The sequence below is a fragment of the Leopardus geoffroyi genome, chromosome C3 (assembly GCF_018350155.1).
Source record: "Leopardus geoffroyi isolate Oge1 chromosome C3, O.geoffroyi_Oge1_pat1.0, whole genome shotgun sequence".
Taxonomy (NCBI): Eukaryota; Metazoa; Chordata; class Mammalia; order Carnivora; family Felidae; genus Leopardus; species Leopardus geoffroyi.
Window position 1 is genome coordinate 118082057 of NC_059338.1, and position 26321 is coordinate 118108377.

At 37.0% G+C, this 26321-nt stretch overlaps 1 protein-coding gene across 4 annotated transcripts in view; it reads left to right on the top strand.

Annotated features, from left to right (window-relative positions):
• Positions 1-29: 29 nt before the first annotated feature.
• The window catches only part of MMP16 (matrix metallopeptidase 16), a 313070-nt gene continuing 286778 nt past the window's right edge, over positions 30-26321 (top strand). For all 4 annotated transcript variants that reach the window (XM_045454527.1, XM_045454528.1, XM_045454526.1 and 1 more), the window contains exon 1: positions 30-681. In XM_045454527.1, the coding sequence (XP_045310483.1) occupies positions 550-681 (132 nt within the window). In that variant the 5' untranslated portion in view covers positions 30-549. The remainder of the gene's footprint in view (positions 682-26321) is intronic.

Genomic DNA, 26321 nt, shown 5'->3' on the forward strand with positions numbered 1-26321 from the left:
GGGCCCGAGAGTCAGGCAGACCCCGGGAAGGAGGAGTTATGTAGATTACGGATGAACATTCTGGAGGGGAGCGAGGAGAGGAGGGAAGGAGAAGCAGAGGCGAGAAGCGCGGAGCGGCGGAGGCCCTTCCCGCAGAAGCAGGAGGCGGCAGCGGCGGAGTGGGCGGTGGAGGAGGTGGAGGAGGAGGAGGAGGACGCACGGGCTGGAGGAGGCGGCGGCGGCGGCGGCAGCGGCGGCGGCGGCTGCTGCTGCGGCTGCGACTCGGCGCTTTGAGCCGGAACCGCCGGTGAACTTGGGCGCCACGTTCCCGGTGACGGGCCCCCGAGGATGGTGAATGCAGGCAGCTGCTGACCCTGCCTCCGCCGCTGCTTCTCGGGGGCTGCCGTGTGCTGGGCCCTCAGTCTCCTCCCCTTGCCGGGCTGTGGGTGAACCTGCAAGCTCCTTACCCACCCGGAGGACTTTTTTTTGAAAGGAGACCAGGGAGGGAGGGAGAGGGAGAGAGGGAGAAAACGAAGGGGAGCTCGTCCATCCACTGAAGCACAGTTCACTATGATCTTACTCACATTCAGCACTGGAAGACGGTTGGATTTCGTGCATCATTCGGGGGTATTTTTCTTGCAAACCTTGCTTTGGATTTTATGTGCTACCGTCTGCGGAACGGAGCAGTATTTCAATGTGGAGGTAAGAGTATGAGAGCCTTCTTCCTTCCCCCTTGCCTGAGCTGCTCCCTGAAACATTTTGTTCACTCCTGGGATCCTGGTAGCTCCGAGCAGCCAAGGTCTCAACACATTGTTTCCCTTGTAGCCGCCGAGACCCTGGTTGAGTTTCCCTGTGTCTTAGGTGATGGATGCGCGCGAGACTGAGAATCCGTTATCCCCAGCAGCACAAAGCACGATGCTGCGCGCTCGGAGATACATTTGTAGCCGGTCCATGCTTGTCACCCAGGGAAAAGGCGAAGTCCTACATATAGCAAACGTGTAAAGCAGTTTGAGTTTGTGAGGAAAAAACTGTCCAGGAAATACAGAATTCATTGCTTGGCATCATGTGCTGTCTTGGTATTGTTCCTGAAATCTTTCTCCCCGTGTTCTGTGCCTAACAAAGGAGGTTAAAATCAAAGAATCTGGAGGAGAGCGTGGGAATACTTGATATGTTTAATAACATTACTTTGTGATAAAACACTTGACTAGACAGAGTCTTTTTCTCATTTAGACATAACTCAATACACTGTAACTAGATCTGGCTACACAGAGGACGTGAAATCCATCTCTTTTAAAGTGTCTTCTCTTCCCCTCCCCCCGCCAATTGAAAATAAACGTGGCCCAATGTAATAGTTCTGAGGTGTGTTTTTAATTTGATTTCACACTCTCATGGCAAAACCGAGAGGTTTTAGTCTGTCATTTGCTTTACTTTGATAGCTTTGGGAACAGACAGACATAAAGCAGAAGGGAACTTGAGGATAAGGACTTGTCAGACCTCTGCCAAAGTACTCTTCCTGTCATCAACTCAGCACTAAAGCCAGTAATGTGCAGTAAATCAATGGAAATGTGTATACGCCTGGGCTCTAACTCCAGTTTATAACATACACGGTGGAATACAAAGACAGGAAGAAGGTTTTAGTAAAATAGATTCCTTTTGATTAGGTCTTCTGTCTTCTGACATCTCAAAAGAATTACGATTAAGTCTCTGAAGAATAATGTGATTTTTAAAATATTGTTGATTCTTTAAAGCTTACTGTCATTTTGTTGGGAGGGTGTGTTTACACAATAGCAGGACCTGTTGCACAGCATTTGAACATGTTTCGTGTAACAGATTTATATACAAAGTGTGCATAATAAATGCCATGTGTGAGGCCATATTCTGAATATAACCCTGTGTTTATACAAACTGTTCCTAGGACTCCATGTAATAAGTCATGGTGGGTAGAGAAAGTATTTGGAAAAGTAAGAACCATTATCAAGAGTTGAAGAAGTTTACAGATGTTATGTATGATTATATTACACAGAAACCCCAGTTTGAAAACCAAAACTGTTTAACCTTTTGAAAAATACAACTTTGTTTTTCTGAATAAAAAGAGAGATGCAAAGGGGTTGAAAGTCCAGACTTTCTCTCGATTGCAAATTTGAACTTTTAGAATTATATGGCACAGGTCGATTTTTCTATGTAACACTGAAATCAAGAGATAATTTAATGTTGAAATGAGGGAGTAATTAGTTCATAGACTGAAGGAATGAAAGTGGCAAGCTCTTATGTATGTTATAAACAGAAGGGTGCATTGCTTCAGTTTGGTGGTGATGGTGGTAAGGTGGGGCTTGGGGGAGGTGGGCGAAAGTAAGTGCTTGGTTTTATTTTGCTCACTGTGGAGTAGAAGGGAGAGTCTGGATTGATGGCTACTTGCTTTGGCAAAGTCTTAGATTTGCTTTCAGACATTGTTGGGATACCATCAGTGTTTGGGTGGTTATTAGGTTTCCTTTTTGAGGCTACGCATAAATTCTATTGTATTTCTTTATAGTTTGAATCCCTTAGGCAGTTCAATCAGATATTATGCAAGAAAAGTTAATTTTACTAAAAAAATATTTCATTTTAATTTTTCGTGATCTTTTCTTCGAGATATATGTGAAAAATGGTTCATGGAAAAAGAGTTATTTCCCCCATTTTTAGAGTATTTAAGTTATTTCATCCTTGCTTATTACACTATGCAAATATTTATGAATGATAAGAGGCTGGTGCCATCTGAGACTTTAAAAGCCTTATTTGATACATAGGAAATTTTCTAATGAAAATTAGATTAGATTATGCTTCATAGTTTGTATTATTTCCAGGTAGTTTTTTAAGCACTGAGCATATTCTTAGTTGGGTTTATATACTTCCATATGCGTAATGATAGCCATTATTTTTCTTTTTTAATCATAAGAGTAGCTGCTGGTTATTTCCACATACTGTAAAGAACATGGGAAGACAGGATATTTTCTGACATGAATTTCTGCCTGATTCACCTTTATTAGATATTTCTTTTTGGTGGAAGCTCTAATAGGGAGAAGAGTCAGTCACATCTTCTCTAGAAAAGCACTGATTGTGTTCTTCATTCTTGGTTGCAAAACAAACACTGGAAATGCTTTATTTGATTGATTCTCAAGGACAGTCTTAAAATAAACAGTAATGGTATCAATCATGCATGAAGCTCATATGATCGTAAATTTTTTTTTCTAGCAAGCACACCAAGTTATTATAGTTGGAACGAAGCTTCTGAGAGATGCTTTTTATGCTGACAGCTGAAATTACAATGCTTTATTCCTCACTGAACTTCACAATTGATGGGAACACTGTACTTTTTATCCCTATACTTTAAGGTTTAAAAACATATTTTCCCCTGGAGGTGTGGGGACTGAGTAGAAATATTCATGTTAACTATTTCCTGCTTATTTGTAAGATTATAAGCATTTGGGATGTTCAGTGATCAGAGCAGGAGATATTTCTTAATATGCTGGTGGAAGCCTGTGACATAGAAAGACTGTATTTTGTTTATTTGTTTTTGTTTTTAAGAAGCAGAAAGGAACATCTCAATAGCTAAGAAAGGGTCAGACACTACCAGAAGTAGTGTATGGAAGAGATTCAATTCATTCGTCTCCTTATATATTTTGGGTAGAACAGTTTTTTTTTTTTTTTTTTTTTTATGCCAAATTTTCAGTGTTTATTTGCTTAAAGATTTTTGTACACTGTTGGACCCATTTTGGGGGTTGTGGGCCTTTCAGTGTGTAAGTCATTACCGCAATTCAAAAGAAGTATATTGCTAATGTTAACTAAAAATCAAAGACTCCAATCATTGGACAGCAGTCTCAGTCAGAGGTGTTCATTGGTCACATGAAGCTACACTGTTAACAAAGAATTAGGATTGAAACTCTGTGCTCTACAAAATCACATTGTCTCTAAAATAATGTTCTTATGGGTAATATCATGATCCTGAGGCTCTTTATTTTTTAACTTTTGTGGGATTTTTTGTACTCTGCAAGCATTTTTGTTATGAAATTTGAGATAGTATATAGTTCACGAGAGTAATTTTCATCATCAACTTTGTCAAATGTTAAATATATTAGCAACATATTGTTTATTGTTTTTAAAACATTCACACACATTTCTAATGCGGAAAATTATTTTAAGCCAATTGAGTGGTAAAATAAAGATGTGATACTCTGAAAGATGCACATATCAAAGCATAAGAAGTTGATTACTTTCTTGTGGCAAATATAAAACAAAAATTGATCTTATTGTCCTAATTAATGAAAGAAGAGAGATTCTATATTTTTTAAATAAGATATTTTATGGCGAGTACTGTGAATCATGAGTGTAACCATTTCCTACATTCTTACTACAGTATGTTTCTTTAACTGATTTAGTATTTATTCACCTTTATCAGGTTTATCTGAATCTACTTGAAAGGTCAGAATTTACTTGGAGTAGCTCTGTACTACATCTAAACTTGGCAGTAATTGGTGATGAGGCATTTCAGAGATTAAAGATATATTTTATAGATTTTAAAATGTCATATATTGGGGTTACTTTTTTCATATATCTTGCATTCTACTTGTTTAATCAATGTGCATTATTTCATTTCCTCATGGAAGGTGATATGCTCATGCTGTGATCTGGTCAGCCCCCTTGAATAAGAGACTGTTCTGATTACATCCCATAATTCCCCCTGTAGCATTTTTGACTGGGCAAGAACAGGGGCTGTGTGACTGATTCATAAAGGTTTTTTTATCTATTGCAAGATTCAAGCTTTCCAAGACAAAGTAGGAATGCTGGCTGTTCAGAATGCTCATAAGGACCAAAAACTATGACCAGGAGACCAGAAGACAGCTTCTCCTGTGTGTCCTACCTTATGCTTTTCTCTGTTCAGAGTTATCTGGTCAAGTTCCCCAGATCTAGGGTTATTCACTGAACCCTTACAGATGAGTGTGTGCTAGCCAGGTAGGATGTCTCTTACTATTCCCCTGAGAAGTCCACAGAGAACAACTTTCCAAGTCCATCGTTCTCTATACACTTGGGTTTCCTCTTTCAGTATCTTCTTTGCCATCAAGTAAGGATAGAGTTGGGTTCAATAACAGCTTTTTAAATCTCTGGAGTCAAGTTAAAAGTGGCAGATTTAAAGTTTTTACTTTTTCTTATTCATGCTATTTCAGGTTATGAACATAAAATTTTAATGTACTTGTTCAGTGGTATAATTCTTTTCTCTGAAGTTGGATTAATCAATTATTTTATGTAAATGTATTTCACTGCCTGACCTATCCCAACCACTCCAAGTGTACCTGTTCAGAATATTTGGTAAATGACCATTTGGAATTATTTCAAGCCCCCCCCCCCCCCAAAAGAAAAAAGCCATGGGACATTTGAATGAATTAGTTAAATTTGTTCAAGGTTAAAAGAAAAAAGATTTCTTTAGCTCCTTCAGGAACTTTCTGACCCTTCAGCATGTATATTCAAATTGGGAAACTCATTTTTTATGTTACTTTCTGTCACAATTTATTTTAAATATCTGTGAGTATAATTATAGCCATGAAGTTGTTCTTTATTTTGGAGTAGTATAATGATTAAGATCACATACCCTGGCACCAGATTGCTAGATTGTAATCCCGTCTCTTTTACTTAATAATAAGTTAATTATTAAGTTAATAATGGACTAATTCATTAATCTCCGAGCCTCACTGTACATATCTGTAAAATGGGGATACTAATAGTACCTGCCTCATAGAGTTGTTTTGATGATTAAATGAATATATGTAGATCATATTAGATCTGATGGATAGATGGGAACATGCCTTCACATGGTGGAACACTTAATACTTTTCAGATATCATTATGAGTAGTAAAAAAAAAAAAAAGGATGCTGATTCAAGGGTAAATTGTTGTGGTAGCATCTAATTACATAAAAGTCTGTCCGGTTAAGACATATTAGTTGGTCCACGAAAATTTTATTTTAATACCTTTTTCATTTTTAAAAAGTATAATATACTGAATATCAACCACTAACATCAGTACATTTTCTTCCCGTGGGTTTTTCTTAGACAGTTTAGTTCAGGAATATGATTTGCACATTTTGTCTTGTCATCTGTTACTATCATAGAATGTCAAGTTCAGCTCACACCTTCTTTTATAAAACTAAGTTTACAGAAATCTGTTCATCTTTTCTAATACCATGGAAAATAAATAGGCCTTATGATTCAGTGGGCCTGTTTATTTTAATTGGCTGAAGGCCGGTGTGCTTCCTATCTGCAGTAGGTGGGATTCAATATATAACTTAGGCCAGGTTTTTGTTATACCCCAAATCCAGAACATAAAAGTCTTTTTTTTTTTTTTAATAGAGGAGGGGGGGGGGAAGAAAAAAACTATTAAAGGGCCAGAAAAAGATACTAAAGTATTTTTGGGGTGCCTGAGTGGCTTAGTCGGATAAGGGTACTACTTCGCCTCAGGTCATGATCTCACTGGTTCATGAGTTCACACCCCATGGCCTCAGGCTTTGCTGTCAGCTGGAGCCTACTTCAGATCCTATTTCCCTTTCTCTGTCCCTCCCCCACTTGTGTTCTCTCTCAAACATAAATAAACACTTAAAAAAATGGTTTCTATAACGACAAAGACATTTTTTTAAAAAGCAACAATCTTGCCCTTCTAACACTGGGAATAGAAGGTAGCTGGCAATGTAATGAAGCCCTAGGACAGAGGTCAAGGGATGTCTGCTTTAACTTTGGTTCTTGTACTAACACAGCTTTGATCTTGGACAAGTCATTTCTTTAACGCCATCATCTGCAAATACAAAAGTTGAACTAAACTATCACTAAAGACATTTCCATGAGTTTTGAAATCCTACTGTGTTTAGCCTCCAAGCTTTAATTTATATAGACAAAGGAGGAAAATTGTACATATTTACTGTGTAAATTTGGGGGCAATTAGATCCCAAAGGTAGTATTCAGATTTTTTTTTTCCTGAAGTAGAGATCATGAAAACATGCAGAATGTGCAACTTAATTCTAACATTTGTTATCATCTGTAGTGACACAGGGTGTTCCATTTTGAAAATAATCCTAGCCTTCTGCTGAGTAATAAAAACACTGGCAGCAGTAGCAAATTATATGTAATTTCAAAATCAATTTTTGGCCAAGGTAGCATACTTCAAAATTTTAATATTAAAAACGTGGCTTGATGTTATTTCGAAAAATATGTATCATCTGTAAGTTGGCACTTCAGTCTTAAAAAGGCAATTTGAAATAAGATAAAGATTTGGTTTTTGAGGGGGGAGAGGGTCTCATATTTCAAATCTATTATCTATAAAAAATATACACATATTTTGTAGTGAAATGAAGTCTTATACCATATATCCTTTCTACCCTTTGTGGAAAATAATTTTGGCACATGGCTCTTGGAGGGTTATTTTTATTCTTCATAATACTTTTGATTTTGAATGTGGAAAATCAGATTCCATTTGTTTTATAAAATATACAGCTTATGTGAACAGCAAAAATATTCCACGCTAAAAGGATGAAATACTAAGTAATAGTGTGTGTGATACCAATTTTTCATTTGCTTTCTTTTTCTTTTTCATGGGAAATTTATTTATAGATTTTGAGGTTCATAAAACCATATTTGATTGTTGCTTCCTGTCATTTAGCACTCTGAGTGGATATTTTTTGTCTTAGTGTTTCACCACAGTCGTTTGGCATCGTGCATCCTTGGGTTTGGATTAGTGGAATATCTTGATGAGCCTCTTAACAGAAGTTTAGCCAACAGAATAAGAAAAATCCCACTGTGGCCCCCTGACCTTTGATTAAATGTGATCTGTGGGTGTAGTATAGAAAAGGAGGCTAGAGGGAGCTATTGAGCTGCTTAAAGACTCCAATGGAGTAGAAGAATTTGGTTTAAAATCACGGACACTAGGTACAGTCACATGCCTTCAAATGAATCATAGCCAATCAGAGAAAGTTGCAAGAAATCAATGAACACATGGCTTATTATTTAAGATGTGAGGTAGCTATATTGAGAGCCTCTTGGCACCAATGATTACGTATTTGATGAACTAAGAAGGAAATTAGCACTTTTCTGGGAGGCCAGGAGTTTTGGGCATGACAGCATGACAATGAATGTTATAATGCAGGACTGCTCTATATGTCCCTTGCTTTTAGGTGTAGACTAGATCAGAAACTATGCATTATAGTGACTGCAGGTGCTTTTGGTATTTTCATTTTAACTAAAATGACTAGTGAAATAATTCTAGTCTTACAGGTGAGAGGTGGGGTAAATTTAATTTGATCGTGCCTTTTTGGTTATATGTAGCAAAAATCCAATTTTAAAAGCTTGTGAGACTAAAGTTATCTTATTTGTTAATGTTTACCATGGGGCCTTGTTGAATACTTGTTTTTCCATGGAAATGGATTTAAAAATAGAGGTTTTACCCATTATTTTTAAATTATTTTTTATTTTATTTTTATTAAAAATTTTAATGTTTATTTATTTTTGAGAGAGAGAGAGAGACCAAGTGCGAGCAGAGGAGGGGCAGAAAGAGAGGGAGACACAGAATCCGAAACAGGCTCCAGGCTCCCAGCTGTCAGCACAGAGCCCAACATGGGGCTCAAACTCATGGACCTTGAGATCATGACCTGAGCCAAAGTCGGATGCTTAACTCACTGAGCCACCCAGTCACCCCTACCTATTATTCTTTTTTAAATTATGTATGAAATGAGCCACGAAAGTGTGAAGCTGTTTTCTCTTTAAATAGGGACCTCAGATGTGTTTTCAGTTGAGCAGATTATAATACGACCTTTGGTGGATGGAGGCAGTCACTAATGTATGGGGCAAAGCACCCTTTAATTAAGATATTATAATTTCCTCACAAGTATCATTCAGATTTTTAAAAAGTTTTTTAATCTGGTCAGTTACATGAAACCTAGATAAATGAAGTAAGCCATGGCCTCACAGATAGTCTCAGGAGAAATAGTCCTTAGAGTGATGTATTGAAATGACCAAATAAACTACTCACTGGAATGGAATTTTGCAGTATTTGTTTTAGTCATGCTTAAGTTAAGGGGAAATAAACTGCCCTTTTTAAGGGAAGCTGGATACTTTTATAAACTTTATTTCATGTCCCCAAATTGCACGCACCTGAGGTGATGTCAGTGGAATGCAGGCATGAGCCTCTGCAGAGGCTGATGCAGAGTCAAACTCTGAGTGGTGTCAGTGGAGGCATTTTTTCCATGGGAACTTTCACAGTTGAACTCTACCATGTGTTAATAGTTTGTCATTGTTTATAGTGATTAGATACTTGAATTTGTTTGGGGTTTTTAATGGCTGTGCATTCATCCCCTCTTTACACAAGTGCTAGGCAGTCACTCCTCTTGGTCCTACTTGTTTCTTCTAGTTTAGCGTCTTGAGGGACTTCATATTTTAATTTAAAAAAAAAATTTGTAATGTTTATTTATTTTGAGAGAGAGAGAGACAGAGCATGAGCAGGGGAGGGGCAGAGAGAGAGGGAGACACAGAACCTGAAGCAGGCTCCAGGCTCTGAGCCATCAGCACAGAGCCCAGTGCAGGGCTGGAACTCATGAACCACGAGACCATGACCTGAGGCAAAGTTGGAGGCTCAACAGACTGAGTCACCCAGGCGCCCCATTTTTTTAATGTTTATTTTTGAGAGAGACAAACAGAATGCAAGTGGGGGAGGGGCAGGGAGAGGGGGAGACACAGAATCTGAAGAAGGCTGCAGGCTCTGAGCTGTCAGCACAGAGCCCAGTGCAGGGCTGGAACTCACGAACCATGATATCATGACCTGAGCTGAAGTTGGACGCTTAACCCACTGAGCCACCCAGGTGCCCCTATATTTTAGTTTTATTGCAGGACACCAGGCTTGAAAATTGGGTAAAATTTCATGGAAAGCCACATTTGCACCCCTCTTTCATTGTGAATAAGGAAGAACAGATTCAAATATCTTCCAGAGTCAAATATATATTCCATGATTTGCATGAAATTGAGAACAAATTACGAAAACTTCCTCCCAGTTACCGATAAAACATTTTTGGATTTTTTATGTTTTAATATTAAGATTTTTAAAAATTTTTATTTATATTTTGAAAGAGAGATTGACAGAGTATGAGCAGGGGAGGGGGAGAGAGAGAGAGAGGAAGACACAGAATCTGAAGCAGTCTCCAGGCTGCGAGCTGTCAGCACAGAACCCGACACGGGGCTCAAACCCATGAACTGTGAGATCATGACCTGAGCCAAAGTCAGAGGCTCAACTGACTGAGCCACCCAGGCACCCCTGGGTGTTTTAATATTATTAAGAGCTCTACTCATATAACTTACTTATTTGCTCCTGCGTGTGGATTGAGTGAAATTGTTCCATGGGTGACTCAAGCAAATTACTTAACCAGTCTTTGCCTTATTTTGACCATTCATAAAGCTGATTTGTGATCTTTACTGTTTGCCTATAGCACAGGTTTTGTAATGACAACATTGAGAAAATGTCAAGCAATCTTCTTCAATAATAGGGTGTATATCTCAGTGTCTTCATCCCCACCCATGTCCGGAGTTTAGAAACAATTATGTGCTGGCATTATATTCTAATTAGACGAGGTCCAAATAACCAATAAAACAAATATACATAGAGTTGATTTTATTGAATACCTGATTTTAATGATAAAAAATGTTAGCACTGGCTGAAGATTTGCTGAGCGCCTGATTGTGTTCTAAGTGCTTCATATATATTAACTCATTTAAATTTCATTACAATCTTGTGAGTTAACACTGTCATTTCTCTTTCACAAATGAGAAATCTGAGACACCAAGATGTTGAGGAACTTGCCAAGGCCAGGTAGCTCTGAATCTCCTGGAGTAGCCCAGAATCAAAGTAGGCAATCTGGCTGCAGGAGCCCAGCCTCTCAACTAAGTAGATATGTATAGGCAAATATTAATTTCCAATTTCCCAAGAAGACAGTATGGTCCAGTTCCATTGTTCACATCTTTTGTATTTCCTACTCAAAAGAGATAATCAATACATAATGAAAGTGCTAGGTCTACCCTAGGCAGAATCTTGCCTAGAGTGAAAACTGAATAGGTTGCTGTTGATTTGATTTGTTGATTCAAGATTCAGTATATTGGTGCTCAGTGGTTTTACTATTGAATGCTCTTTATGAATTTTAACTCATTAGAAAGTTGGTGACCTATGTTTACTTACAAACAATATTAAATGTGGCATAATCTTGGGGCCCCTGGGTGGTTCACTCAGTTGAGCATCCGATTCTTGATTTTGGCTCAGGTCATGATCCCAGGGTTATGGGATCAAGCCCTGCATTGGGCTCTGTGTTGTGTGTGGAGCCTGGTTAAGTTTCTCATTCTCTCTTTCTCTCTTTCTTCCGCCCCTCTTCCCTGGTGGAGCGCTTTCTCTCTAAAGAAAATAAAAATAAAAAATAAGTGTGGCATAACCTTAAATTACATATAAAAGTAATCATATTTCCTTCCTTAACTATTTGCCATGTTGCAGTTAACGTTAAATGTGATTTTCAAAAGTTTTAGGAAGATTTGATTGTATTCCAAGATGAAAAGAATAGAACATTGTAGAAAATGTAAAGGAAAGCCTATGTCAGGTCTGTGTTCTATTTTCCTGCAGGAGAAGGATGTGTATGTAAACAGCTACTGAATGGCATGTTCTAGGAGTTTTGGACTTTGTTATTTTTATATGTTGCATCAGTTGAGTAGAAGCTATAAGGAAACCAATTTATTTTATTATTTCTAATATAGTTAGTTGTAATATAAATGAAACCTTTCTCAGAGATAGGTAAATCTGGAGATAGATTGGGTGCTTCAGAAGTTAGTGAGTGCCTCCTCACTGTTTGAGAATAGACTTGATATCTGATCATTGTCTTTGTTGTGGAGGGAATGGAAACTTACAAATTGGTGGTTGATGAAAGACTGAAAAAACATCTTCAGTTCTTACTCTCATTGCTGTGTATAGGTTTCAGGGCTCACTTAGTTCATTGATTAGCCTTTCAAGGAGAACTGTTTCCGAACCCATTTGCAACCCGGTTAGCTGATTTTATAAAATTTCTCAGTGTTAAACATTCATTCAACTATCTCTCACCTCCCTTAGAGCCTTATAATGGCTATGTGCAAGAACTTTTGAAGAAATGAGTAGAAAATCTTAGCTGAATCTCTACAAGCACAGTGAACTTGAGTGAGCCAGGTTATTGACCATGTGCCCCAATTTCTTCATGTGTAAAGTAGAGATAATAATACCCAATTCATGGCTTGTTGTAAGATTAAAGAAGTAAAGGATAATGGGGCAAGATAAATAATAGGCTCTTGATTTAGCCTACCTTACGAAATAACCAAAATCTATGAAAAAATGGCTTTCAAGTCTCTCGACATCAGATAATGAAGGACAGTCGTCCCTGAGAAATGGGAAACAAAGTGAACCCTATAAGTGTCTCATTTTGTCGACTTGAGAGAGCTTCCAGGCAATAGTACAGGGAAGGCAGAACCTAGGTTAATCAGGCAGACTGTCTGTGTTAAGGAGATGCGGCTGGGGGTATGATGAGACCAAGGTGGTAAGAATGCACAGGTTAGAATCCCAGAGAGGAGAGAACTACACAGAGCAAACACACTGGAGGTCTGCAGAGAGTTCCCTTGAATATTTAGTTGAGAATTATTCTCTCTGCTCATTCCTGTGAAGTAACAACTAGGGGTCAGGGAAAGAAATAACCTAAGGGAATCAGAGGGGATGATGTTTGGTGCTCACACGGGGCTGGGAATAGTGCCCATTGCCATCAGCCACACTTGAAAACCTCATCATTTATAGGACAATGGGCAGATTACTCACAACCATCCTGCCCTGATAGCGGGAGCAAAGTCCTGGACTGAATACTGCTCTAGTTCTGTGTAAAAAGTCTTAAAAGCAAGACCTGAAAGGATCGAACTGTTTCTAAGTGACTTAATTGCTTCCCACAACAAAGCTCAATAAGATATACAGGAATACAAAAATATGCAGCACCCAGCAGTTTAAAATTCACAATGTCTGGTATTCAATTGAAAAAAAAAAAATTACCAAGCATGCAAAGAAGCAGAAAAACACCACGCATAATGAGGAGAAGCATCTATCTAAAGTGATCCAAAAGTGACACAGATGTTGGAATTAGCAGATAAGATTATTAAAACCGTTATTACCACTGTATTCTTTGTTCAAAAACTTGAGACATGGAAGATATTAAAAAAGACTCAAATTGAATTTGTAGAGATTGAAACTATAATATGTGACATTAAAGATACACTTGAAATTTATAGCAGATTTGACATTACTGAAAAACAAAAGTGAGCTTAAAGTCAGCATTACAAGTTATCCAGAGTGAAACATAGGGAGGAAAGAAAATTTATGAAGTGAGTGGCACATAGGATAAAGAGGACAATTTCAGGTGGCCTAATATATGTGTAATTTGAGTCCTTGAACAGGGAGGGGGCAGAAAGACTATTTGGAGATATAATGACTAAAGCTTTCCCTTATATTATGGAACATATATAAATTCATGGATCAAAGAGTCTCAGTGAATCCCAAGTGCGCGCGCACACACACACACACAAAACCACAAAGAAAACTAAAGCAAGGCACACTGTAATCAAATTATTAAAATAAGTGGTAAACAGAAAGTTTTCTGAAAAATGAATTTTACAAAAAAAACAATAGTAAAAAAAAGACATTGTTTTACATTTTGCCAAGACCTGTATTATCTGGCTTAACAAAAGACAGCTGGATTTTCACATTCATATCTGTATTTACACTTACGATGCTGTAAATCATGTAGCCTCTGGTCCACTGCAGTGTCAATTGCAAATAAATGACAGTGAAAAGATAAATGACCTCATATTAAAATAATTTTGCCCTCGCAGACTCCTGTAAGAGGTTTAGGACCCCCAGAGGTTCCTGGATCAAACTTTGAGAATCATTGTTAAGTAGCTGTTCTGTTTTCTCTGTTTCTTCCTGGGTCTAACCAAGATCCATATACCTTAAGTTTTCATTAAAATGCTTAAGTCTTTCATTTCTTTCCTACCCCTGTTCTTATCCTTTGATACCTAGCCTTCCCTAATTCCCATCTGCACCCCCACCAGAAAAAGAGCCCATTTTGCATTAAAATAACCTTTTCTAGGGGCGCCTGGGTGGCACAGTCGGTTAAACGTCCGACTTCAGCCAGGTCACGATCTCGCGGCCCGTGAGTTCGAGCCCCGCGTCAGGCTCTGGGCTGATGGCTCAGAGCCTGGAGCCTGTTTCCGATTCTGTGTCTCCCTCTCTCTCTGCCCCTCCCCCGTTCATGCTCTGTCTCTCTCCCAAAAAAAATAAATAAACGTTGAAAAAAAAATTTAAAAATAAAAAAAAATAACCTTTTCTACTACTTATTCTTCAAAGTATCTTTCATAATTATAATCACAGAGTTTTTTGTCTTATTTCAAAGTTGCATACTGATGTACGTATGTAAGACAGAAGGCTCACTTTAAAATTATTGTTGAAAATCCATTAAATAGCTTGTTAATTGCTAAGACTTGGCACATGGACACTCAGAAGCCAAGTATCAACTTCTTTTGTTTCTCTGTGCCTTTGAGTTTTGGTCTTCCTGTCTCTGAAACCATGTGGGCCAAACTTATATTTACCAGAAGAGAAATTTTGAGGGGATTTGAATTAAATAATTTTTCTGTTTCCCTGGAGCATATGGTTAAATTTGATATGTTAAACGCAAAAAAAAAAAAAAAAAAAAAAACCAATCCTGTTGTACAAGGTTTCTGTGTAATAGATTCATATCTGAGTCTCAAAGTAAATTATGACTTTATGATGAGACAGTATATCTCCTATGGTTACCACTATGTTTTATGCGCCTAACACTGCCCTACAGAAAGTATGAAGCTCAGGAGATACGTGCTGAAGGAATGAATGAATATCATCCCCTTTCATAGGTGTTAGTTTCTAGTTTAACTGATATTTTTTGACTCATTTCAATAGTTGTTTTTTGCCTTAACTCGTTTAGCCCTTACTGGCTGAAAATATAACACTTATACCTTATAAATTTGTTTCAGTTACTTTATTAAAAATATTTAGCTTCTAATAATCAAAGGTATGTCTATCTTAATGATCAGTTGTTAACTGGTAAGGAGCTGGGACTTCTAGATTTTTTTCTAGTCATCCCCATTATGTTACGTTAGTATATCTGATGTAAATAAATGTTTTCTGTCTTCCTTTACTGATGTAACATTTATGTAAATGTCTATTGGCTTGACATTAAGAAAAAATGGTCACTTTTTTTCAGAGGTATGTATCAAAACAGCTAGGGAAATAAATATAAAGGAAAATAACCTTGTTCTACTACAGTAACTTCAGTTGTAGTTATTACTATTAATAAATGGCAACTTTCCCAAGACAGTTTCTAGGAAAGAGCAAAAACAATTTTACTTGTATTTCCCTGGACATCTTAAATCATCTCAATCCCTCTTTTAGCTACATGAATGAGAAAAATGTTGATATGTTGTCAACTTTTGCATCCATTAGCATGTAAAACCCTGAGAGTGAACAATCACATAATAATTTGAATTTCTAACTTACATTAAAATTAGACCATGTTTATTGTTCTAACAAGTACAATATTGAAGACCCATGAAGAATTGACTCAAGAGATGTTAAAATTTGATGGATTTTCTCTTGCTGAACACCTACACATTGGAAATTGGCAGGATAAAAACAGGAAAAAGAAGACTTTCTTCAGTCCTTCATTGATACATGTATTGTCTGTCTGGATTACATCTTCCTTAGGAGAGAAAATGTAGCCTTCTGAATATTAAACAGTCCATTATTCACTTTTGCATCTACCAGGAAAAATTAGTCTTCTAGTATAACATCATACGAGGAATTCAAGACTTACAAAGTCTTTGGTTGAGGATAGCTATCTACCTAAGGGCTGCAGGTTCCATTCATTTAAAAACTAACATTCTCATTTTTTTTTCTTCTTGTTACTTGAATAACTTCCAGAAATTCTGTAGATGGACACACACATACTTCCTTCCCCCCTGCCTTTCTTCCTTTTAATGGATACACATTATTTAAAATGTTCTATACACTTTTGGGGCTCCTGGGTGGCCCAATTGGTTGCGTGTCCGACTTCGGCTCAGGTCATGATCTCGCGGTTCGAGCTCCACGTCCGGTTCTGTGCTGAAAACTCAGAACCTGGAGCCTGCTTCAAGTTCTGTGTCTCCCTCTCTCTGTCTTCCCCTCCCCCGCTCACTGTCTCTCTGTCTCTCTGTCTCTCTCAAAAATAAATAAAAACATTAAATAAAATGTAAAAAAATGTTCTATACATTTTTAACATAAATAGATGCTTTGGAGAATTTTTCATATCCATACATAATGAACAACTTCATGCTTACATAGTAAGTTGTAACTTATGTGGTATTGATTTAACTACAGCATTATCACTGGACCAGTAAGTTATTTTCAAAGTTTTTTATATTATAAACAATAAAACAATATGTTTTCTTAAGCATTTGTGAGTTTATTTAACAAATAACATTTCTGGAAGTGTAATTGCTGTATTAATGCCTATATATTTATTTATAATTTTGGTAAATTCTGACAAATTGCTACCCCCAAGATACCTCAAATTAATAGTTTCCAACAGTGCTTGAGCATGGCTGATTCCATGCACACCTGCTATTACCTAAGATTTTTTTTCCTAATCTGATGAGCGAAAAATTAATTTTATTCAAATTTAAATGAATATCAATATTTAGCATTTAAAAAAACACCTTAATCCACTTATATTTTTTATTGCAAAGATTTCCATTTGCTACCATTCTGTATTTTGCTGTATTTTGTCTTCTCTTTCTTACTGATTTATAACAATTCTATATGTGTTAAGAAAGTTGACCCATTCTCTGTCCTGTGTGATAATACGAATTTGTTGATACATTTTGATTTTGCTAATTTATTTTTTCAGATTAATTAGTCATTTATATTATGACTTCTAGTTTTGTATCCTGCTTTAAGAAGTATCCAGCATTTTAAAGGTGTTTTTAAAATCACTCACTTCGGGGACATCTGGGTTGCTCAGTCAGTTAAGCATCTTACTTGGGCTCAAAACATGATCTCACGGTTTATGGGTTTGAGCCCCGTGTCAGACTCTGCACTGACAGCTCAGAGCCTGGAGGCTGCTTTGGATTCTGTGCCCCCCTCTCTTGTTCTGCCTGTCTCCTTATTGCGCTGTCTCTCAAAAATAAATTTAAAAAAACTTAAATAAAACACTCCTTTGTTTCCTTTTTTTTTTTTTTCCTGTTTAAATCTTTAAGTAAAAGACTTTGATGCAAACACAAAAATTGGATTATAATTCATTTTCTCCAAAACTGGCTAACAGGTGCTTTGGCACTGTATATTGAGTAATACATCTTTCTTCCATAGCACTTAGGTGTTGTTGAGAACTAATAACTATAAAAAACAATGCTTTAGGACAAATTTGATTTTATCTGATGGATTTGTGGGTGGTCCAGGACACCTTCGTTTCACACAGCTAGGCTAGGGCGACTCTGCTGTATATATTGCATGTGGTCTTAGAACCAGAGGAAAAGTGGAACATGTTCCCTTGGTGGTGGTAAAAGCATTGGAGGACAAGCAGCCGCAGCTGATGCCTCTTAACTAGCACGCAGTATCTTCTGACCACATTCTTTCACCCAAGCAAATTGGTTATACAGCAAGCCCCAGTGTTAAGGGGTTTGGATATACACGTTGCCTCTGATGAGGCCAGCCCAAGGATGTGGAAGAGTGAAAGATTGGGATCGGTAATTCAATCCAGGACATCCTCACTGATTTAAAAGCTGCCTTTTTCATATACTAATTTTCACAAGTAATTCAACCTGTTCCTGGATACGGTTTTCTTCACTGATGTATTCAAATCTTCCCGGGACAATACCAGGCTTATCCCTCTCGGTAGTGTTTTGCAGCTTTCTGTAGATTTGGAGTTAGGTTTTTCCTTTTCTGTTGCTATTTAGAATGGGAACTTCCGGGGTACCTGGGTGACTCAGTTAAGTGGCCAAATCTTGATTTCTGCTCAGGTCATGATCCCAGAGTTGTGGGATCAAGCCCTGCTTCAGGCTCCACACTGATGGTGGAACCTGCTTGGATTCTCTCTGCCCCTCTGCTGCACATGCATATGCACTTTCTCTCTCTCTCTCTCTCTTAAAAAAAATTAGAATGGGAACTTCCACTCTATTTACCAGGCAATTTTATGTAAAGAAAAATGCTCATTTACTCTGGTGAGCATTTTGTAATGTATATACAGTAATTGTCTCATCACTGTGGGTACACTTGAAAGTACTATGTCAACTCTACTTGAATTTAAAAAATACAACAAACCTTCATGTTTCCTCCCCCCAGAAATGAAAAGCTGTTGATTTTTATATATTAATTACCAAATACCTTGTTAAATCATCATACTGTATCATATAATCCTTCTGTATATCCTCTTGAATAGTCTGGACACAAGGTTGTATTATTTATACTTAAAGATAATTTTACTTCCTGTTTTTGTCTCTGATTCATTCTTTTGGATAATTGTACTGACTAGTTCATCTAGAGCAGTATTAAGCAATTATCATGACACCAGGCACATTGTCTTTATTCGGACTTGAGGAAATAGGAAATAAATACCTATTTGTTTTCAACTGTCAATTAACCTCAAAAATATTTAAAATCCTAGTTATTTTATCCAGGATAATTAACTCTGGAATCTTTGTATATTATCTTTAAATTAACAATTGATGGTGAGGACATAGCATGACCAAAATGGCAAGATATTGAAATTTGGTATCCATATTTTCTATTTTTCCTCAATTTTAATGTGGTTTTTGTTTTATTTCCTTGTAGTTTCCTTGCAAGTTTCCTTAAATTTTGCATCTCTGACTTAGTAGTCCTGTTATTTCCATGAATATCACAGTGGTGAGTGGACAAAATTGTTTTGTGAATGAAACAATGAATGGACTGGTTAATTTTGTGATAGAATTTGGACATTTTATTCAAGACTTTTATTCAGTACCCCTGGTTTCATGCAACAGAAAGCCAGTTTGAACCACCTTGCCCAATAAAGGAGGTTTAATGGAAAATACTAACGTAATTTACAGATTGCAGGGAAGGGCTGACCCAGCAAGCCTGGGACAGTTGCAAATATCTTAAAGCTGAGACCTTTGCAGAATTTTCTGTCTGACCCTCACACTTGCTACTCTTTGTTGTTTGGCTTCATTCTCTTGCTGCAGATTGTCTTTTTCCATGTTGTATGGGTTTCCTGTCACCTGGCAACCGTTTCTCTTTATCACTTTTCTTGGAGAAAATATCTTCCCTCTGCCCATATGCATATACTTCCCTAAAGTATGAGCTCTGCTATGAAAAACCCTAAAGAAAGTTCCTCATTAGCCCAGTTTGGATCATTTGTCTACTCTTGTACTAGAAATACTTTGTGGGACCATGATGGCAGCTATAATCCTATAGTTGGAGTGGGGGAGTAGTAGTTTCCTCAGAAAAGGGAAGGCGTGTTGGATAGAGCTTCAACAATAGATGTCTTAAATAGCTGACTTGATTTATTCTTCTTTTCTTTTCTATCTCTCCCTTTAATCTATTTTCCCCTTCTTTCAGCATTTCCAACTGCCCACGCCCCCACATATGCACAGTTATCTTCCTATGTTTCTCTTCCCCTTTCTTGTCTTTGTCATTATCCCTCCATTTCTCTGAATAAGTTAGGATTAAGGTATGTTTTCTGTTATACGGTTGTTACCTGTTGTAGAGACAATTATCATGAGTAAAGTTTCCATGGAAAAGCTGTAAGAAGAGTCACCATTCACAGATGACTGTGTATAACAGAGCACAGGAATTAGCATAAATGTGGCAGAATTTTGAACTAGTGTGACTGAGAAAAACACAAAGTCAGGAGGCTTACTGATGGGCTCAAACAGTAAATTTTGGACATCTTCAGTAATTGCTCTCAAGAAATTTTTGTTCCAGAAACTTCTCCAACTAATTTTATCTGAGATGTGACAGCAAACTGCTGAGGCTGTTGCTCTTTGCCGCCCCCCTCCCCCCCATTCTTCTTTTTCCATGTTAGGACCTTAACCATAATTTCGATCAGTGCTTTTTTAGATGAGGAATCTGAGGATCTGGTTGTGGACATCTCAGGCTTCACAGAAAGTCTGTGGTAGAAACCAGAGTAGGAAACAGCGCTTGGGACTCCTGTGTTCTTGCCAGGGTTTATGAGGACGTGTGCTGATGTCCAAAAATGGGCATTCAGCTATGTTGTCAATGATCAAATTACAGAAATTACCATCACGATTGGTAAATGTTATTATTATTTGCATTCTTTCCTACTATTGACAAAAAATACCTTGTGAAACAGTAAAACGTTTTAGTCATTTGAATATTGATGTGTAGATTTATTATTTATGGATTTCCTAAAAACCAGCTTTAATGGGGAGAGAGGATAGAGAGACAGTACCGGGACATTCCCAAATACCTTCTAAAGTCACACTTGTACAAATTGATTTTGTCTCAAATCATTTTATTAGAGATATGCTTTCTTCCTTGGCAGCAAAGATGGCTGTCCCACAGCTGTGATTCAGTTATCACAGTTCTGGGCACTATTAAATAAGAGCATCTTTGTTTCATCTTTGTTTAAATTTATCTGTAATGTCACAATTAAACACTTCTAACTATATACACATAATCTCATATCCATGCATATATATGTGTGTTCATAAAGGAAAGATAGAGAATACAGCATATGTATGTATGCATATCTTGAAAGAACTTTCTGAGCTATTTGGGAAATTAGCTTTTTATATACATCTTGGGATTTTCATTTTATTTTTAAACGTTGTAGCAAATAAGACAGAATGATATTAAAGGGAGGTAACTGTTTTCCTGCTTCCAAGAAAATGTAAAGAAGATCAGACACTTAAGCTCTAGGGGTTCTTCTTTTTTTAGGCCTTCTGTGTGGGGCTTGTTGTGGTTATAAAATGGAGAGAGGCGGAGATGAGAAGGAGGGATATTGAGAAAACAAGAGAACACTGAGAAAGGACTTTTCCCCCACTGCACATTATCCTTAGAAGAATTAGTGTTGCTAGAAAGAATATTTGTCCTTTGTTGTAGCATTATTAGATGGAGCCCTATGAGAGTTAAGCCTGGTGTTTTATTGAGCTAGGTCTCAAATAAATGATATTGTTTTTATGTCACGGCAGGGTAGAATGATATATTAAATGTTGATGCCTTCATATGAGGCAAAGATCACGATTTAAGTAATACTCCATTAGTCTTTCAACCCCCTGATTCTCCCCATGTATTTTCTACACAGTACATGTGTAGAAAAGAGTAAACTTTATGATTCTTCATTTTGTTTTTCCCATCAACCCCTTCTTTTGAAGTCATTTTTGTGCCCGCGACTGACGGCATTTCATTAGCTGGTAGGAGAGTTACTCCAATTTCAGGCTCTTAAAATAACAAGCCCTTCATATCCAGCCTTTTTTCAACTAATTATCCTTAGAGGATAATTTATGAGATAGGAGAATAGAATAGAATTCCCATCACAGTTTTTCCTGATAGAATGTATTTTTTTTTAATTTTCTTAGTAAAAGAATGGTAGTTGATACTATAAAGATATTGGCCACTCTTTCTAGAGAGGCCACTAGCATATGGTCTGCATTGCTTTTTCCTTTTTAATGTGAATCTTTTTGGCATTTCCCAACATGGCAGACATTTATATTCACTTTAATAGGAAAGAAATATAAGCCTAAGTATATAAATATGCATTCTAATTCTAATATCTAGGACACAAAATGTAGATGTTAAGGCCTTTGCTGTGTATATAGTCTGGAGAAACAAGGGGCACAGCCATAAAACTAGTATAGAAAATAAGGCAGTGTGTTTCCAAGTTCTGATGTTTGTAATATAAACTATCATTTATAGACTCCTTTATAGACTCAATTATAGGAGGTTGGAGAGGAATGACTTTGTGACTAAGAAGGGCTCTTATCTGTTTTCTGAAATACAGTTGACTAAATTATTTTCTCCCAAGACTTATCATTGCAGGGTACAATACATCGAGTCTAATAATATCATTTTAAGTCACCTCAAACTGACTTATCTGATGAAATAGTGATGATTCAGTTCTTAGGTGGCAGGAGGCTTTGGTAGTATCTGGATACCTTCCAAACTAGGATGCAGAATTATTCACTTTAATGTCTGTGTTATAGGAATGTGTGTGCTGGTGCTTTTGTTGAAGGATTCTTTGAGTGTGGGAAGAAGTGAATGATGGGACATGGGACTTCAACTCCGAGATCCTTTCCTTTTTGGGTTAGTGCTTCCAGGTGGGACCGCGATAGAGGATGAAGAGACAAAGTGTTTGCATTAATCGAAGTATTTTTAGTTTGGAGGACTTTAACTTTTTGCCTTTTTATTTAAACATCATATTGATATAAGTGGATAAACAAAAGCATGAAGCAGGACTTTATATGTTCGTTTTCTGAAAAGAGGTCAGCCATGAAAAACACGAACTAATGTGTTTGTGGCATACTCTCTTCAAATTGGGAACAGATGCATGCATAGCTATAGAGTGTAGATAAACAGGACTGAGATTTTCACTGAATAAACTCAACTTTATCCCTCTGTGCCTTGTACCTTTTCTCCCATGGAGTTAACTGTACCTTATATTTCCCCCATGTGGTGTGATTTTAAAATGTTAAGCTTAAAAAGAAAAAAAATTTAAATTTGTACTAAGCAATTTACAACCTATAAATCTAATGTTAGAAATGAGCTAAGGCAATTTTACCTGTAAGTTGTCCGTGCTTAAAAAATTCAGCAGGGGTGCCTGGGTCATCATCTTACAGTTTGTGAGTTCGAGCCCCGTGTCTGGCTCTATGCTGATGGCTCGGAGCTTGGAGACTGCTTCAGATTCTCTCTCTCTCTCTCTCTCTCTCTCTCTCTCTGCCCCTCCCCCACTCATGCTCTCTCTCAAATAAACATAAAAACTCGTGCTCTTGCTCTTTCTCAAATAAACATAAAAAATTTCAGCAGATGCAATTAAAGTTAAATACAATCATACTGAAGTTCAATTTGATTTTTCAAACTGTGTACTCTTACCATGTAACATGTATTTGAAGAGATCACTTACTAAGCAATATGGAACACTCATTATGCATGTAGGTAATCATAGGATAGGTAGCACTGAATCGAAAAGAAGCCATCAGTAATTTTCTGTTCATCGTCTCTTGCCGTCACTTCTTTTTATGCCATGGGCCTGTGGGTGTCAAGCTTCAATGTGTAGATGAGTCATCGGTAGAACCTTGTCTGAAGCGATGATTCCTTGGCTCCTTCTCCAGAAGGTCTATTTCAGGAGGTTTGAGGTAGAACTTCAGATTCTACATTTTGAAAAAAAGTCTCCCCTTCCCCCAGGTGATTTTAATGCTGCGGAACCATTGATCTGGCTTTGGGAAGCACGGTTATAGAATTTCCTCAAGGATTGTTATCTGGGCAATTCCACGTGTTTTCCATTTCTTCTTCTAAATTGAATTCAGGTTTATTGGCCTGTAATTCTCTGGTTCATCTCTTGTTCCACACGTAAATTTGGCAATTACAAGCAGTACAGTTTTTACCTCCCAGTCTGCACTTTGATGCTTACGTGAATCTGCTTTCTTATACTGTTCCTTACATGGGGTGTCTGGGGAAGAGGAGAAAAAAATGTTTTAAGGCTACTATGAGTTTTATCTGAAGTGTACTTGAAATGCTCCTATCACATTTTTTTTCCTTCAGTTCTCCAGTTGTGACTCTTACTGGCTTGTTCCCCTTCTCTCTTTACCTTCTAATCACTTTGAACAGGCACAGGGATAAGTTAGCTACCTTTTTTTTTTTTTTTTTTACTTTATTTACCACCATTTCCCTTTTTCTCTATCCATTGTAATGGGCCTAGATTTTTACTTTGTATACAACTGAATGTAGGGAATTCACTCGCATATGGTAGAATTGTAATATTTGTTTGCATTGACTATCTTTTTTCCAATTGTCATCTTCATAGGCATAGCTCCTTTACCTTGAAAAATGACCAGTATTTATTGAACACCTTGCAAATGTGCCAGGCAGTGTGCTAAATATTATATATATTACCTTATTCCATTTTTAACTCTCTGAGAGGTATAAAATATTATTGCCATACTCACTTTACAAACGGGAAAACTGAGATCCTTTAGAATTTGAAAAACTTGCCTAACTAAAGTCTTGCAACTAATAAGTGGGAAAACTGGGAATCAATTCCAGATAGTCTTAACTCCAGAGCACCCTCAGGCAACCCTGCGCAACAGTTGTAGTAATAAGCTGGGGTGGACTCTCCATCTTGACTCTACCAAGGCCCTTGCTGACAGAGCACCACTGAGTCTTTAAGGAAGATGTGCCATCATTCTTTTCTCTTTAATGGGCAAGTCTTTAAACCATCCTGACCTTTGGGGTAGGCCATATTCAGAGACGTCCTTTCTGTGGTTGCTTGAAATCATATATGCAGCTTTATTCTCTCCAGTACTTACAAGGCACTGTTCTCAGGTCTTAGAGACTTTCTTGGTTATTACAGAGAAGTTGTCTGAGTTTGGGAGAAGCACAGAATAAAAGGTTTCTTTTCCAGATATTGGCACTTCTCCTTTAGAACACTCTGCAATCTTCCATTAAGAGTAGCCACTGTTAATAGTAGTGCCCATGCCCACCATATTGCCTTTAACAAACTTCCCTTCCTGACTACCCTTGGGGATCATCTTTTCAGACCTGAGGATGCATGTACAGTGTCAGGCTTGTGTAGATAGCTTTGTGGGAGCCAATCCTTTGGACAAAGTTATATCTTAGTTCATCTATAAAAATATAACTATGCAATATTAATACTATTGATATTCCAGTAAATACCATATGAACCGTTGTGCAGAATTGGCGGAAATGTAAATTAGTACAACCACTGTGGAAAACGGTATGGAGGTTCCTCAGAAAATAAAAAGTGGAATACCATACGATCCAGTAATTTCACCGCTGGGCATTTACCAAGGGAAAATGAAAATACTAGTTTGAAAGATATTTGGGCCCTCTGTTTATCATAGCATTATTTACAATAGCCAAGATATGAAAATAACCTGTGTTTATTAATAGATGAATGGATAAGGAGAATGTTGTGTGTATTTCATTATATATATACATATATATACATACACGTACACATTTACACATACATACATATGTATATATATAATGAAATATTACTCAGCCATAAAAAAGAATATTTTGCCATTTGCAACAACATAGATGCACCTAGAAGATGGACCTAATAGTAAGTGGAATAAATCAGAGAAAGGCAAATGTAGAATTTAAGAAACAAAATGAATAAAGAAAAAAACAGAGACAAACGGAGTCTTAGATACAGAGAACAAACTGGTGACTGCCAGAGAGGAGGTGCATAGGGGGATGGTTAAAATAGATAAAGGGGATTAAGAATGTATTTATTTTGACAAGCACTGAGAAATGTATAGAACTGTTGAATGATTATGTTGTACACCCAAAACTAATATAACATTGTATGTTAATTATACTTGAATAAAAATCACTGAAATGAATAACATTTCTATCATTTCTTTATAATATATATGCTGGAGATTTATTTTAACTTTAAAATAATAACTTTGCTCTTCCTTGTCACAGATAATAACTTATTTTGAACTTACTCTGTTTTTAAAGAAAAATGTTACAACTGTCTCATTAGTAGTAAATGTTGTTGAAGGCACTACTTTAATTCATTTTTCGCTTCATTTCACATGTCCTAGAATTTTTGAGGTAGATTAATATTCTTAGTCCACTTTTTATTCCAGCAGAGTGCCTGGGAATTAGTAGAAGCTAAATAAATGACTGTTGAATAATAGACACTAGGAAATTTGAGGTGGGAAATAGTATTGGATGATAAGCATACTCTTGGTATTTTATCCCGACTAGCGTCAATTAGTACTTAGATTATATATATATAATACATATATATATAATACACACACACACACACACACACACACATTCTGAATTGTTTTAATTCAGTCAAGCAAAATATTATATCTAAGGTTTTCTTTGATTTTTGTTTTTTTCTTCTCTTTTGTGCCTGTTCTGGTACTGTTTAATATCCTGTTAGAGAAAAATGGTACAGTACAAGGTTCATGATAATATCATCTGCATATAAAAATATATCCTGCAAAAGCAGTGTATTACCATCTGTGCTTCAC